The 15,804-nt window shown below is 39.8% G+C and overlaps 2 protein-coding genes across 6 annotated transcripts in view; both read right to left on the reverse strand.

Annotated features, from left to right (window-relative positions):
- The window catches only part of LOC112572661 (receptor-type tyrosine-protein phosphatase kappa-like), a 503,329-nt gene that overhangs the window by 376,912 nt on the left and 110,613 nt on the right, over positions 1-15,804 (reverse strand). The gene's annotated exons all lie outside the window — the stretch shown is intronic.
- Positions 3,084-15,804, reverse strand: part of LOC112572669 (multiple epidermal growth factor-like domains protein 6) — a 33,766-nt gene continuing 21,045 nt past the window's right edge. For all 4 annotated transcript variants that reach the window (XM_025252463.1, XM_025252462.1, XM_025252464.1 and 1 more), the window contains 7 exons: positions 11,486-11,557; positions 11,024-11,236; positions 9,612-9,797; positions 8,145-8,252; positions 5,547-5,643; positions 4,847-4,884; positions 3,084-3,979 (listed from right to left, as the gene is read on the reverse strand). In XM_025252463.1, coding sequence (XP_025108248.1) covers positions 3,795-3,979; positions 4,847-4,884; positions 5,547-5,643; positions 8,145-8,252; positions 9,612-9,797; positions 11,024-11,236; positions 11,486-11,557 — 899 coding nt within the window. In that variant the 3' untranslated portion in view covers positions 3,084-3,794. The remainder of the gene's footprint in view (positions 3,980-4,846; positions 4,885-5,546; positions 5,644-8,144; positions 8,253-9,611; positions 9,798-11,023; positions 11,237-11,485; positions 11,558-15,804) is intronic.

Genomic DNA, 15,804 nt, shown 5'->3' on the forward strand with positions numbered 1-15,804 from the left:
ACAGAAAAACTCCCTCAGGAATAACGGGATTAAAGTCTCTGCCGCCATAACAAAAAGACAGAGAGCAGAACTAGACCGAGTAAAAAAAGAAGGAAGATTTGGCTATTATAAGAATGGAAAACTTCACATTGAAGAACGACGTAGTGATACAAGATCGCAAGAAGCCTCCAGCCTGAATATCCATCGAAGTCATGAAACTCGGAGAGAAGAGACTGGAGATGCCTGTGCGGACTTACCTCCACTGTCCCCATATCTCTCAGTTAGAACCAAGTCAAGAGAGACAACTAGGAGTCTCCCCTGTCCAACGGAGAGGAGACAACCACGTGCGAACGAGAGACCGAAGCATCGAGAGAGGCCACTCTAGCAACAGGTCCCAGCCGATCCTCACAGAAATGTTCCAGCGGTCTCCCATCACCACTCGGTCTGGACACACGAGAAGACAAGAAACGGACCGTAGCTAGGGATGTGCCCTGGTCCCAGCCTCACTAGTCCACAGAAAACACTAACCTTTCTGTGTTGGAACGTGGAAGGTTCTGATACAAAAACTCTGTGAGTTTGATTTTGTTGACTTTATCACGTCGTTTGATGTATGCTTTTGAACAGAGACATTTACAAGCCATTTATTTGACTTCTCCAGCTACTTTAACAATTTCATGGTTCTCCATGTACCGGCCTTAAAACATCTCACCCAGGCCACAGCTCAGGTGGTATCCTTCTACTCATACGAAAAGACTTTTCAAGATTTGTTTCAAACATGAAGACCGACACAGACAATACTATATGTGTAAAAATTCCAGGCACCTTACTCAATCATCCACAGGACGTTATCCTTTTATGCACATACATACCACCATATGGTTCACCTTCTATAAGACCAAGACACAGAATAGCAATATCTCTTTGCTAGAAGAGTTTCTACTCGATCTACAGGATACAGAACAAAATTGTCAGATTATTCTATGTGGAGACCTAAACGCACGCACCAGTCAATGGCAGAACAGTTCACAGGAGGACACGTCTGAGGCTGACCCAAGATGGTTTACACAGCAGAACGAAAACCAAAGACAATCACAAGACACAGAAACAAACTATTTTGGTCGTCTTTTAATTGAATTGTGCTCCACGGTGTCTTTGTTTGTGTTCAATGACGATTCTGGCAATATAGTGCCCTTTCATGACCAAACACTTAATTAAATAAACTATTTAATCAGCAATACTTTCCGGTTATCTGGGGACGCTCAGCATCCGTCCCCATCCACAAAAAAGGAGACACCAACAACCCGGCCAACTATCGGCCAGTGTCGTTACCGAGTGTCATTAGCAAGACTTTCACTGCAATTCTCAATAAGAGGCTATACAAGAGGACAGAAGAGGAAAATAAGTTAAGTGAAGAACAGGCTGGCTTCAGACAAGGCTATTCAATAACAGAACACATATACTCACTAGTATCTATAATCTACAGATGTTTTAAGCGCAGACAGAAATCATACGTTGCTTTCGTTGACTACAAACGGGGCCTCCACTCGGTGGACAGAGAAAAGTTATGGTCGGTGATGCGCAAAGATGAAGGTTTCTAAATAAATGACTGAAATGCTGAAAGCTATGTACAGGTCAGTGCAAGCATGCGTGCGAGCAGGCTCCAAGTATTCTGATCTCTTCAACTGTCCAGCTGGAGTTCACCAGGGATGTTTAGCAAGCCCACTCATCTTCTCTCTTTCAATCAACGAAGAGGTGGACCACGTCCTTTCACACGGCAAACACGGGGTCCATCTCTTACCTGGTCTCCCATCAAATAAATAATTCAATTCAATTTTCAATTCTCTCTCTCTCTCTCTCTCTCTCTCTCTCTCTTTCTTTTACACACATAGAAAATAGAGACGCACGCTTACAGTCTTCGTCGACTTGACCAGCCATCGCACATCAGGAGATGAAAGTCTGTTGCAAGTTATCAGCAGGGCAATCAGTACACTATAATGAAATTAGCTGAGTGTCAATAGCTTACATCATCGACAAACTGATTTAAATACCTTGATAGCATCACACATATGCACGCATATTGACGCATGCTTAATGTTTACATAACAAAAGAAGCATTGCTCAAAAACTTGACACAAAAAAAATTTTCATTAGAGAGTATTTCAAATAAAGAAATTTAGACATTTAGATGATTTTTAGTTCGGTAAAATCGAAACTCCAGCATTCTGCCGCATAATGTTTTCATTTGATTATTTGTATCATTCCTTTCAAACAGCAATGATTTCCTAAAACTTTTTTTATGGAGGCGACCTATCATAAAATAAACACATTATTCTCCAACTTCTGTAATTTTTTATTGCAACCAATCGTCCATTTTTAGTAAAAGGGTTAAGTAATGATCCATTACTACAACCATCAGCAGCAGCAGCATTGTTCTCCCTACCACGTGACGTCAGTAATAACCTATCGTGCAGTATATACGAAGACCTGCAAGTTTTCCGTGAGGTAAACATCTACAAAGACCTGAGAAGACCGTGCAAACAACGATCAGTGTCGATAACAACGCTGTTCTCCACATCGTCAATAATACAAACGACGTCTCGAGGGCTGGTACCCAGTTCTAAAACGTCATCGTCGAGTTATTTGTCAAAACACCAACGACATCCAGTCGACTCGCTTGCAGTCTTTAAAGTGCATTTGTTGCGAGCACAAGAGAAAAAATAGCGGCACATGTTATAAGACAAGAAGCACGCAAACATCGTTAAGATATCGTCAGCTTGTCTAGTTTCTGTTCTTCGACGGTCTGCTTCAAACATTATTGAACTATTATTTATGTCCAGTTTATTATGTCGGACTAGAGATGTGTTCAACGAAATTATTTACGATCTTCATTATGTTTGAGGTAGATGAGAGAAAATTATTGGAAAGAGGGTTTTTTCTGACAAATGACATGCTGTTAGAGCAGTTTTGATGTTATTACACACTGGAGTCAATTAACATGTTCCTGTACTTCAACCACCACCACTACTATATAAGTTCTTTAGAAATCTTTCAAGGTATACATTCTCAAACAACACTTTCGTGGCAAAACAAAGCTCTTACAAACGTTACAATGAAAGACATTTATTTTAACGTTTTCAACCTTTCAACAACATAAATGTCACAAAACTTATGAAACTGTAAATGAATTCAATAATCCACTTAATTCAACTATTTCAACAATCTTATAATCACAAATTCAAAACAGCAAGAATTTTTTCTCTCGTAGCATTGGAAATGGAAGTGTGCATGTCTGTGTGTTTGCTTCTGATTTCCTTTTTTTTTTCGGGGCTCTTCTCTCAGGCATTCTCATTCTGACTTCTTAAGAGATGTCAAATACATCTGTTTGGAGCATTTCCAAGTACCTAAACTATTTCTGTAAACATATATTCGAAGCTGCACTTTCCAACTTTATAGGTATAATAACTTAGTTCACTCCCTTGCAACTTGCATAGCAAATTTGTCATAGATGTATTAGTTTGGAAATAGCTGCCTTTCACTGTTGTTCATACATACACATCAAACTTGTTCCTTATGTATGCGTATAAAATGTTTTTTTTGTGACAATATGGTCAAATCTGGACATCATCTACATTGTTTAAAAAATATGAGGAACTCTCAGTGACCAGAAATAAACCGAAGTTAATGTATTAACAATAAATATTGTCTTTTCATTTGAAGCATTTATATATATATATACTATTGATAGCTAATTAGACAAACAAACAGTTTAATTTAACCTCATTAAACGTAAAATTAACACGTCTCTGTCATCCCCCTTACACCTGAGTTTCTCTCTCTTCGATTTCACTGTTAGCTTCGTTTTGAACTTCACCTTCAGCTTCCGCTTCTTGCTCTACTTTATCACCTTCAGCTTCCAATTCTTCTACTTTATCACCTCCAGATCCAGATCCTTCCCCTTCAGTTTTTTCCTCTTCTTTATCACCTTCAGCTTCCTTCTTCACTGTTTATAAGAAAAGGACAAAATGTTGACATAAAACATCTGAAACGTTAGCTCCACAACTTATCACAAAACACAAGTGCCAGATAATGTTTTGACAAAATACCGAATACGTGTGAACAAAGGAGTGATGATTTACCAAAAGTACTTTGAACCTGAGGAAATTTACCAAAGCCCTGATGCTAATGTATGTGATAAGCTGCTGCATTCACAACATTTCAATGCCCCTACACACAAGTCCTCATACGCGGTCTTTGTCGCACACAGTCACGTGCATCTCGTTAACGCGCTTCATTGCATGGTCAAACTTTGATTATTGGGATTCTCTTCTTCACAGATAAATGTTCAGTTAATAGTCTTGCTCATTATTATCTTTGAATATTATCATAGATGTGGATTGGGATACAAAACTGAGATGACCCATGCACCGATTAAAGGAAGACAATGACAAGCAATCATCACCAATGGAAAAAGGACACACACACACACACACACACGAGATGTGTCTGAAAAGTAACGGGACTGGTGGTACAAGCAATTTATTTCAATTCTAAATAACAAACTATATGGTTTCCCTTTGAAAGTCAAACCCTCGAGTTTAATACACTTTTCCATCATTTTTGCCATGTAAGTTTGCACTGCTGACAAGACTTTTGTGGGATGCGCCTCAACGTCCTCTCCCTCGATGCCCTATTATCCCCACCGCTGTTTGGAGTCAGGTACCTATCCCCGCATGCTAGACTCACAAGACGAAGTGAGCTGTGCTCCACCACATGCATACAGTAGTCGCTGATTTGTATATTTATATATTGATGTTTACTTTCAAATGAGCAAACAAAACATCTGTAATAACGTAGCCGCAGTACTTACCAGCTTTAGGTTTAGACTTCTTTTTGTACGGAATAACTCTGAAAAAATAGATAAGGTATATTAACCGTGCACAGTTATTTCAACGTTTCCATTATATGCTTTCTTGGATTTAATTTTAACTCTGAATAACTGAGCACAGCGAGCAAAGTCTAACCCACTTTGGAAAAATTACAATATTCCCATTACAGGTGAATAACATTTGAATATCAAAAATGTTTCAGGTGTATTTAAGGATTATTACCAAGCTTGGCAGTTTGAATTTGTGAATAAGTATTTGAATGTGGACTGTACTTTTCTCACAGGAAAATTGTTTTTTTTCCGTACACTACGATAATCGTTCATGCTTCGTTGCGAAATCGCCATCCTCCTAAGTGTTGCTGCCGTTTCACTTCAGTGTGTCATGTGGTGCGACAGTGTCAGTGCCAGCTGTGTCAGTGTTATCTTTAGCAGCAAACATACGCTAAAATGTCATTCATAATATATGCTTAAAGGCTTTTCGTTGGCTGTGACATTCAGTGATGTTAGCAGTTAGAATTTAACGTATCGTTATTTTCATACATAACAAGTCATCGTACATGTCTGATAAAACAGGACAACGCTCGCTGCTTTACATTCGTGTCTCGGGCATTTGATACGAGATTCGGGTATTTTATATGTGACTTGCGCATATCACGGCACATTATGGTAAAATAACACTTACTTTGCAGCAAAGATGAAGAGTGAGATGATGAGAAAGCCAACGACATAACCCGCTACAAGGATCAACGGAGAACAGTCACTGGTCTCTTTAACTTCAACTAGAAACAAATAATTATCACATTAAAGTATTGAATGAACAGGAAGACTATACTTTCTTGTAAGTTTTTTCATGCTTCAATCAAATTTGACTTTTTATGAAAATATTTTAATAACGATAAGTTTTCTGCTATCACCTGTTTTTTTAAAGACGGTCAACGAGATCGAAAACGTGTCTAGTAAGCTTAGATTGTGTAAACCTTAACGTTTTCACCAAATATTCTTCTGAGCTTAGTTTTAGGCTTTCGGGGTAAATCAGCCAATATCACGAGCTAACATTTTCAATTGGGATTCTCACTTTGGTCATTTATCATTTCACTGTTGCAAGAAGGGGGTTCCTGGCACCCCGCATAAGTGACGACTGCTGTCCGTTCAAACTCATTTATCTTGTGTTCCATGTTGGAGATTACGGAGAAATTTTCCGAAGCCCTTGATGTCGAATGCCTAGATTTGTCTTTTGAAGTCAACAAGCAGTCGTACAGCAGAACGGAGATTGCGAACAGAGGCAGCATTAGCAGTATACGAAGCCCTTGGCGATTTCATCTGTGAGGCCCGAAATTTTTGTGAGATGAGTCGACGACGACAGAAGAATCTCCTATCGTAGGGCAACCCTCATGCGCGGTTGCCCAAGTCGCCACCCCCAAAGCCGCCTCTACTACGAAGGGTTTGTGCAACTTGTATTTTGGGATCAACCTGATGCTGTTTTTGTGTCAAATCCTGTTGCGATCCTGATGCGAATTTTTGCCGCGCAGCTACTTTAATTGGAAAAGGAAGCTTACAAGACTTTAATCTGCTGACCTCGCTATTTATTCATGACATTTGTTACTGTAGGTCCGTCTTTGCCGTACCCGTTGATGTCAACCGCGACTTAGCTCTTGCCTCCATCTCTTTGCATTTGCGCTCTTTGTGAGATCTCGTGATTCGCTGTTGCTGTCTGCTGATTAGGTCGATGTCTTCTGACAAAAGAGAAAGTTTCATGATGGCTTCTCACGGGTTTACGCAGCGGTAGTTGTAAACACTTTGTAACATGATGTTTTCCTGGGAGGTGTTGAACAGCGCAGGCAACAGAGAGAATTGTTAACCATCGCCCGCTGTCGTCTGCTGGTCTTGTAGTTCGCCGTCATCAGATTTATGTTCTTTGAAAAGCGTGGTTTACATACATATTAGCCTAACCGATGAAAATAAAATGTGGTGGTTATGGTGGGCTTCTCGCATGATGTTCTGAGGAACAGTGCAGGTGACAGGAGTAACGGTTGACCACATCCTCACATATGTGAAAGAAGGTTCCTGTAAGGTGATAACTAGTTTAGGGCAATAGTGTTCGTGTCGCAACTTCTACTCTCTCTAGGTGACAGGCGGACGCGATGGTAAGCAGACTGTCAGAAGGTGAAACTGGTAACTGTGGGGATGTGTTAGCGGTGAGTTATGTCGAGGACTGAGTAGACGGCATTTGGCGGCACTGGACCGTCGGGTGGACAAAGGTCCAAGAAGTCTCACCACCGTTTATCTCCTCTGCAATCAGTAGGACTATGACCGCGGACCGCGTACGTCACGACGGACATGACGCAGAGTCAGGCTGGAATGCGAGACGGTAGTCGTCGCTGCAGGGGATCTCTCACAGAAGGACAGAGCAACGGTCTGATTACACCCGTTAATTATAGAAGTCCGCGCTACACCTAAAACACAGCACGTTATCTGAACTAGGGATGGTGAAATAAAGGGACACCTAGAAAAAACGACCATAGTTAGGATTGCTTCATTGTGTAATTGTTTGAAAATACTCTCGATGATTAATAACTTTGCTCATTAAAATAAATTGCCTTGTGTTGTTGATTAGGGTTAAGCTGACTGGGGGGCTCACGAGTTCATTAAAGAGTAATTAGCAATTTAGTGTAAGTGTACGCACGTAAATGTCGGAGTGATTTGATAGAGATGTCGAGAGTGTAATCAGCCCGAGGCAGCGGCAATCGCGACCTCTGACCATCTTCGCATGCTCATTACCCGGAGTTCACGACAGTTCCCTTTGTCGTCATAAAACTGCACTATTTAAGTTCTTCCAGCCCTTCCATAACTTGACCAAGCCCCTCTTAGACGATTTTTGACTTCACATGGCGCAACTTCTCGGACATTATCAAGCGCCTTTGTGAAGGTGAGGTTGTGGTAGAGATCCCTCTGGTGCTGTAGATGTTTTTCACAATACTACCGTTAGAATGCTCAAATGAACCCCTAGATGCTCTGAAGTTTGTTTGCTAGTCTTCAGCTAGCATTTCTTGGGCAGTGTGTTCAATGCCATTATGAAGCTTGATTTTGCCTGGCAGGCTGATTAAGCTGACAGTTGTGTAGTTTGATTACATTTCCCATACTCCTTATTTATTACGTAATTTACAAAATCCAGGCTCTACAGTGGCATGGAAACAATTTCATTTATACTGATAATAGTACACGACATGGTACAATCACACGGTGACAGCCAACCAAATTGACGTGTTACGTAAGTTCTTACCCGTCTCTTGGCATGACCCATCTATACGGCTGCAAAATCTCGCATTGTCGCAAACTGGTTTCTCGCAGATTCCTTCGCATTCATAGCCAAAAAATCCTGGCAGGCAATCTATCATTATCAGAAAGGCAAGAAACACTTATGTGTATTAAACAATATGAAAAATATGGGTGACAAAACAACAAAGATTTACCACACTCAAGACAATCTGGTTTACATTCAAACAGTTTTTTTAATAATCAACAGAAACGAATCTTTCAATATTTTATGCAAACGAGTTTTATTTATACATTATTTAGTCTTCTCGTTGTTTCGCTCTGATTTAAGCGAATGCAAGACGAAATAAAATTAACTTAAAATCATATAATGATGCACGATAATAGTTATGAAGGTTTTCACTGATATAAAAAGATGCTTTGTGAGCGAAATAGTTTGATGTTCCTATAGTTCTTTCGCCTTTGTCTTTTGCAAGATTGCAGGACTTGGTTAGGGTTGCGATACAAGAAAACAATGGTAACGCTGGCAAGGGGATGTCTATATCGACAGGCTTCTGCCCCAGGTGATGCAAAAGTGGTGAAAGCTGCCACCACATAACATCTCTAACTAATCCAAAGTTAAAACTTGAAAAATTGTAGGATTTTATAAAAGCTTATAGAACGGATTGTGACGAGAGGCGAGCGGTGGAGCCGAGAAAGTTTACAATGGAAAACAGTTAGTTGGCAGAATTGGCCTTTAAATGTAAACTTTAGCATGCTGCTTCTTGAGACTGTTAATTTGCACTGATGACCTAGTGTTCACTCTCTATAAAGATTTGTTAATGAATCTTATATTATGATTTTTTCCACGCTCGCTCGGCTTCAATCTGAGAGATCTGTGCAAACTGAAAGAGGTAAAGATTTGCTAACTGTAGGTTGACCCTAAGCGGATGACAAGATGGTCAGCGCGGCATGGCGTCCACTTGAAGAGCTGAGCAAACCCGAGTGCGGTGTGGCCCGCAATGGAACTTATTTACGAGCGGCACTTCCGGTTTTCCAAAACGAGGCCTGATGGTTACGAGTAAGAATGTCTGAAAGCTTCACAACGTCCAATAACACTGGCTTTCTTGTGTGTTCTGTACAAATGATGACAGATATTATCTAGCATTCTAGCTGATAGACTCTACTTCCTTTCATTTGCAAGGAGCACCAAAAAAAAAAAAAAAAGCAAGCTTTGAACCTAAAGACTGGGGAGATGAAAACACAAGTTTTTTACGTATGTGTTGAGCTGATGAGAGGCTTGTTTAGCTTTGAAAAGGTCTATGAGGCCTCGTTCTGGTTTTAAGATGGCGCTGGTGTGGATAAGGTAATCACTACTACAAAATAATTTTTATTTTCTTGGGGTAGAAGCTCTCCGCTCTTTTTTTCACTCTCTTTCCTACTTCACACGTACTGATCATAATTTAATTTTGCTTAATGGAGACATTGTACTTACTAAACACTTCAACTTCGCATATCATTAGTGGATCTTTACGAGGACCTTTTCTCTGCAGCTTCAAAACTTGTCCAGTCCAATTTCTTCTCCTATTGTTGGGAATATAAGCTGGATCAGTTGTTTCATCATTGGTAACAAAAATCTCTTTACCATCCAATAAAATGCTAATTCCTGACTTCAAGTTCACTGTAAAAATAGGAAACACACACACACAAACACACACACACACACACGCGTACGCATTTATCCCCAGCGCAATACACCACAAAAAATGTTATATGTAGATGTATACTATTGTTTGCAGTTATGTTTTCTTCGGTAAGGTACTTGAATTATAAGCACATTAAATAGACCATGCTTGTTTATATCTACTGATCACTAAAACAGTTGCATTACTGTGTAGTCGGTACTTTACCTCTGAGTTCTACTTTACTGGGAGCAGATGAGAATGCCGATGTTTTAATGCATTTATTTTGCAAATTATGCATTATTATGTATTCACATGTTGGGGAATATTATTTTTAAATGAAATAAACTCGATCATAAAAGAAAACAAATCGTGCGCTTGAGCTTTCATGAAAGCCGTAAGTTACTGTCATATTTCATGTATACTTTTCACTGTTTTATTTATTGTGTAGCTTCTACTGATAATGCTATTTGTTGTGTAAACGGATTAGTACTGAGATTAGGGCCTTTATTGTGGTAAAGTGCTATACAAATGTACATTTTTGATATCATCTTCTATAACGTACGTATATAACACTTCTATATTATTGGATAACGTGCATAAAAACACTTTGCTATATGGTTTTAGTACAAAGACCAAAAAAGTCTTCTGTGCACGTTGACTTTGCTTTGTTAAAGTGACAAACTACGATTTCTTGTGTCATTAGCTGGTATTTAAAACTGTTTGCCTGTTTCTTGCAAATCAAATCCCTAATAATAAAGTTGCATCAGACAGGAGCTCACTTAATGAAGCGATCAAATAAAGACACAGAATCAAAAAAAAAAAAGGGTTTGGAGTCGATTCGACAGTTTGAAAGCCAGCAGCCTGCAAAAACAATCCTATCAACCACAATTACATTTAAGTTCTTTTCTACATAATGTATGTCAGAGGTACAACAAGAGAGATAACTGTTTGGGCAACAAACTGAAAGTGGCTCTCCGCAAGTGAAAAAGACGCCGAGGTAGACATCCCGGTAGGTAAATTCTATCATCGTGTTCGCTGAAGACTGAGGACTGTTATCACCTGTCAGGAGACACTTACGGCCCACGAGTCGATTTGGAGTCGAGCACGTTAAACAGAAGACTAGAGTCTTGAGTGAGAGAGTGAGAGAGTGAGAGAGTGAGAGAGAGAGAGAAGAGAGAGAGAAAAAAAAGAATGTATTAACGCCAGAAACGACATTGCTCACTTTTGTCATCGTCAAAGTCGATGTTGATTCCAGCAATTTCATAGTTTCCACCCAGGTCGACTTCCCAGAAAGGGTTAGGATCTCCTTCAGCAGTAGACATACATGTGGTGAGTTCTGATGTTGATAAGTAGCCATCATTGGCAAGGCATGAATCATCATTGTCTATTTTTTTAATTGTACTTGCCTTTGATGGTTTACCTATTGCGACGTTTACTGCAACCGAGAAAAAAATAGATGCTGACACATCTCTAAAATCTATGTTCATTGATATTACGTTTATATAAATACAAGTGAGTTAGAGTGCAAGCAAAACATCATTGGTAAATATCGCCTGTTCATAAATATTCTTCTTTGTTCACAGATTACGAAACACACAAAACAATACAAGATAGTGTGAGAAATAAGATCATTTTACTGATTGTCAAGAATACCAAAACCACGCCGTTAACGACTCGAATTTACCTTTACGGGGAATATCAGCGAAAATGTATTTTCGACTTGTTGTGCATTCTTCTCCACATTTGCATGGTCGACCTGAAACCCCCAAAAACCAGAAGGATTAGTTTTATACTTTAAGAAAAATGAAGAATAAAAATTACAAGATGGTAATACAATTACTATTAATATTACTTCGTCATTTTCATTGTTGTTGTGTTGTCGGGGTGTGTCCGTATTTTATAGGTTAGTGCGCTCGGCAGGTCTCTGGTGTGAGGCCAACAAGCTTGTTACTGTACAACTCCAATCTATCTCGCAGAAATGAGTGTTTTATATACTGGAGAATGCAGAGACGTTAGAAGGAGAGACAGCGGCAAAGCAGAGATCAAAGGATGGGTTTCTGCGCAAGCAGCAACAATAAGTGTTACCAAAGATACTAAATACTATTAGTAATAGAGTAGTAGTATTATCTTATTCAATATCTTTGGTGTTACTAAGAATAGCTTTATGATGAGGTCTTCTGCTTCAGCAACACGGCTGGGGTTTAGCAGAAGTAAAACAGAATATCTCTTCGACAGTTTTAACTTTTCTTTAAGTTCGTGAAAACGAAAAACGTGAACGTGGGGGTGTAGTATTTGGTAAAGGTGGACAGAAGTTACAATAAAATGTAATGGCCACAGTGAGGTAAGCTCGTGTTGATTGTGTAAACCAACCGGTCATTAAATTCTGCTAATAATAAAATCTTCATTTTGACTTGCCAAAATCCACCAAGTCAATCGTTAGTGTGATCTAAGTAGGTAAAGCTACAATGTCTGCTGTCATTTCTTCACCTTAGCTTTAAGATTCCAAGATTATAATTTTTTATTAAGTAGGCCTGAGCCTTTTTCAAGAGGAACAACAGCAGCCATCATAATTAACACTTCATGAACTTTAGTCTGAAAAAAAGAAAGAATTTTCGATAGTACAAATAAATAACATTTGCACCAACATCAGTAGTTTACATCCCAACATGGACAGTAATTGAGACTGCCGCAGTCATACAGTGGAAGATGAATACTAAGAGCTCACAATGTGTATTACTTGCTGTCATCGTGTCAAGTCTCCTGATGTTTGCTGGAGATGTCGAACTAAATCACAGACGATTCATGCTTCCTATACAGCGGACCAGAAGACGAATAACTGTGCATTAATGGCGATCTCGATCCTGGACATACCTGTGTCTGAACACCTGGCAACAAGTGGTGACGACCACCCCACCCATGTGTCAAAACAACCTACTATTCAAAAGTATATCTTCCACTCTTGCTGTTCTCTTTACTTATCTTTCAAGCAAGGAGCAGTCTCAGTCCACGTTTATCTGTACCGTAGACACCGAACTGTGTGGTATTGGAGACTCTGTTACTCAACAGATTTCACAACAAATACAAACTTCCTATCAATCCTTGATACAAAACATCAACAGGCTTCAGGAAGATACCAATGCTGTGACAGAAAAAGTACGTAGAAATGAGAGATATATTAATGAGTTAACAGAGGAAAATGAACTGTTCAACGAAAACGTGGATGTGATGATAACGGAAATGGACCAGCTCTGGGCTGTGTCTCGGCGAAACATGTTGAGTTGTTTGGTATCCAAGAAAGTGTCGGTGCGAGACGCACACATCCTCGACCAGGTTGTATGGTGCTGCGTCTCTACAGCCGACTAACACTAGACACTTTTGTAATTTGATGACACAGTATTTACTAAACATAAAGAAAATGGCGCTGTCGGCCAGTCCAAAACGCAAAAGCGAATTGACTACATAAAACCCCGGATGTTTCCTCACGGGATAACTATTATCACGACATCTCCTTTCCTTTGAGATTAATCATTTGTCTTTGCTAAATAAAGTCGAAGTCATTGTCATCTGTATTTGTAACGAGCCGGCAGGGAGGTAATTCTGCCGCTACGAGACATACTCGGTGCTGAACTGGTACTGGCATAACAGTTGTTTGGATCTGGAGCTCCACTGTATCTGGAATCAGTATCAGAACCACCGATACTGGATGTCGATTCGAGACATTGTCTAGGCCCCCGGGCTCTGATTTATTTTTCGCAAAGGTCTCTGCAAAGGGAAAAACTTCGGGAGCCTTCGGAAGCGTGACGTCAGCAACCTTGACAGGCCGCGCTAATAGGAAGTCTTCGCTTCAATCTTTACCAACTGTGAAACTTGCTATGGCGCTACGTTCAACATTTTTAAACATTATGAAGGGCTGCAAAGAAGAAGAGAAGTTGCTCACGATCTTTAGTAATGTAACCTATTTGTAGCTTAACATCGCCTCGGTTGTGTTGGGCCCTCATTTATTTTACCTTTACCTGTCATCAGTTTTAGGCCTTAAGCTATTTTGCCTGTCGCAGTTAACTTTCTGCAGCCCTTCAGTGTTTAAAAAATGTTGAATTAGCCCCGGGCTGGACTCACATACTGGGTTATTGAGCTTGGCATCAATCTGTGGTTCATTTTTCACTTGGACTTGAGAAGTAGGAAAGGAAAAGTCACTTGGAACAGGATTGTGTTTGGGAGTGGATTGCTCCGAGTCGAAGTTTCTTGACCTTCATAGATGACGTCTGTTACGTCCGAAGTTGCCTCTTGGTGTTTGTACAATACCGCGGTACACACTTCTGAATGAGTGCTGGACCTTTCCAGTACTTATGACCATATAGCTTCTGTAAAACAGTGTCACCTGAACAAAGTTCATCAAGATGTCGCACCCCGTGATATTTTTCAATGCAGTTCTTGTAACACTGCTTTGCCTTTGGGTCGCTCGCCGTTACAGCTTCTTTATCGCACTTTCTTGACCCAAGGTTCTCAGGCAAAGTAGGTAATGTAGTTCTCAGTTTTCTACCACAGGCTATAATTCTGCTGGACTATATCCTGTAGCAGAAGTAGTGGTGTCTCTGTATAACAGTAGAGCTAATCTTGCTGTAGAATCCTTTTAGCAATTCGAACTGCTCTTTCAACCTATCATTTGGCATGTGGAAAATGAGGACTTGCTGTAAAGTTGAAATCCCTACTTTAATGCAAATTCCTCGAACTCTCTAGATGTGAACCGCCTTCTATTGTATATAACAAAAACCTCTGGTTTCCTCGACGTGCAAACATATTCTTCAGACGTCAGATGACTTCTACTGATGTAGTACTCTTGATGTGCGCAATATAAATGAAACGAGAATAATAACCTACGAGCACAAGGTGGTATCAAAAAGATTTCTTTGTTCTGTGTAGTTTTTTTTCTCCTGGCCCCAACTCCACTCTCGGTTTTTCTCAAGCAGTTGCGTTACTGGCTAAAGTACTGTAAACATGTTTTGTAAATACCACCCTAAGAAGCTGTACATGGCCAGCATCCTCCTCAACTATCATACATTAGTTGGATCTGGCAAGGTTATTATTGCTTCAACCTTTTTTGTGTCTGGTGAAATTCCATTCTTACTGATTCGATAACCCCAAATTTCAATCTCCTGCTTCCTGAATTCACTTTTCTCGTAGTTGAGTTTCAGGTTAGCACTGGAAGTGTTTTCATGATCCTCTCTAAATGTTTCTAATGAGCTTGTTTATTCTTACATGAAACAAGAACACCATCCAAATAGAAAATTATGTTGGGTTGATCCTTTAGAATAGTTTCCAGAGTTCTCTGAAAAATCTCTAGAGCTGATGAAATACCAAACGGTAATCTCTTGAAGAAATATCTCCCATATGGAATAATGAATGTAGTAAGTTTTGCATAATCTTGATCAAGGGGAATCTGATAGAAATCAGATGTTGCATCCAACTTGCTCTAGGCTGCTGATCCAGAGAGCTTATGTAAGATCGCTTCCAGTGTTTTCAAGATATACAGCTCTTGTATCACATGTGGTAGTGAGTTTCTAGTAATAAACACAAATAAGAATGCTACCTGATTTCTTTATTACTGATACGATGGGAGAGCATCAATCTGTTGGCTCTGATACTTCCTCTATAATCGCTGTCTCCTCCATTCTTTTTATTTCTTCTATGACCTTGTTCAGCAATGGTATTGGCATTCTCCTCGCTACAGGAAATCTGCATTGTTCAATGTTTTTTAAGATGATTTTTGACAGGTGGGCACTGCACAGGTGTCTTGTCAAGATTGCCAAATAAAGCACTGACAACCTCTGTCTTTTTTCACTACTCTTATTCTGGCTGCTGCTTCTCTGCTAAGAAGATTTTCCGGGATAGCTTGCACGACAAAGACTCTTAGTGCGTGCAGGTGTGTGTGTGTGTTATTTATGTTAAAATCGTGTACTATAAGCTCAGTCACTGTTCACTGGCAGACCAATGTCATTTCCACAT

The sequence above is a fragment of the Pomacea canaliculata genome, linkage group LG9, assembly GCF_003073045.1.
Source record: "Pomacea canaliculata isolate SZHN2017 linkage group LG9, ASM307304v1, whole genome shotgun sequence".
Taxonomy (NCBI): domain Eukaryota; kingdom Metazoa; phylum Mollusca; class Gastropoda; order Architaenioglossa; family Ampullariidae; genus Pomacea; species Pomacea canaliculata.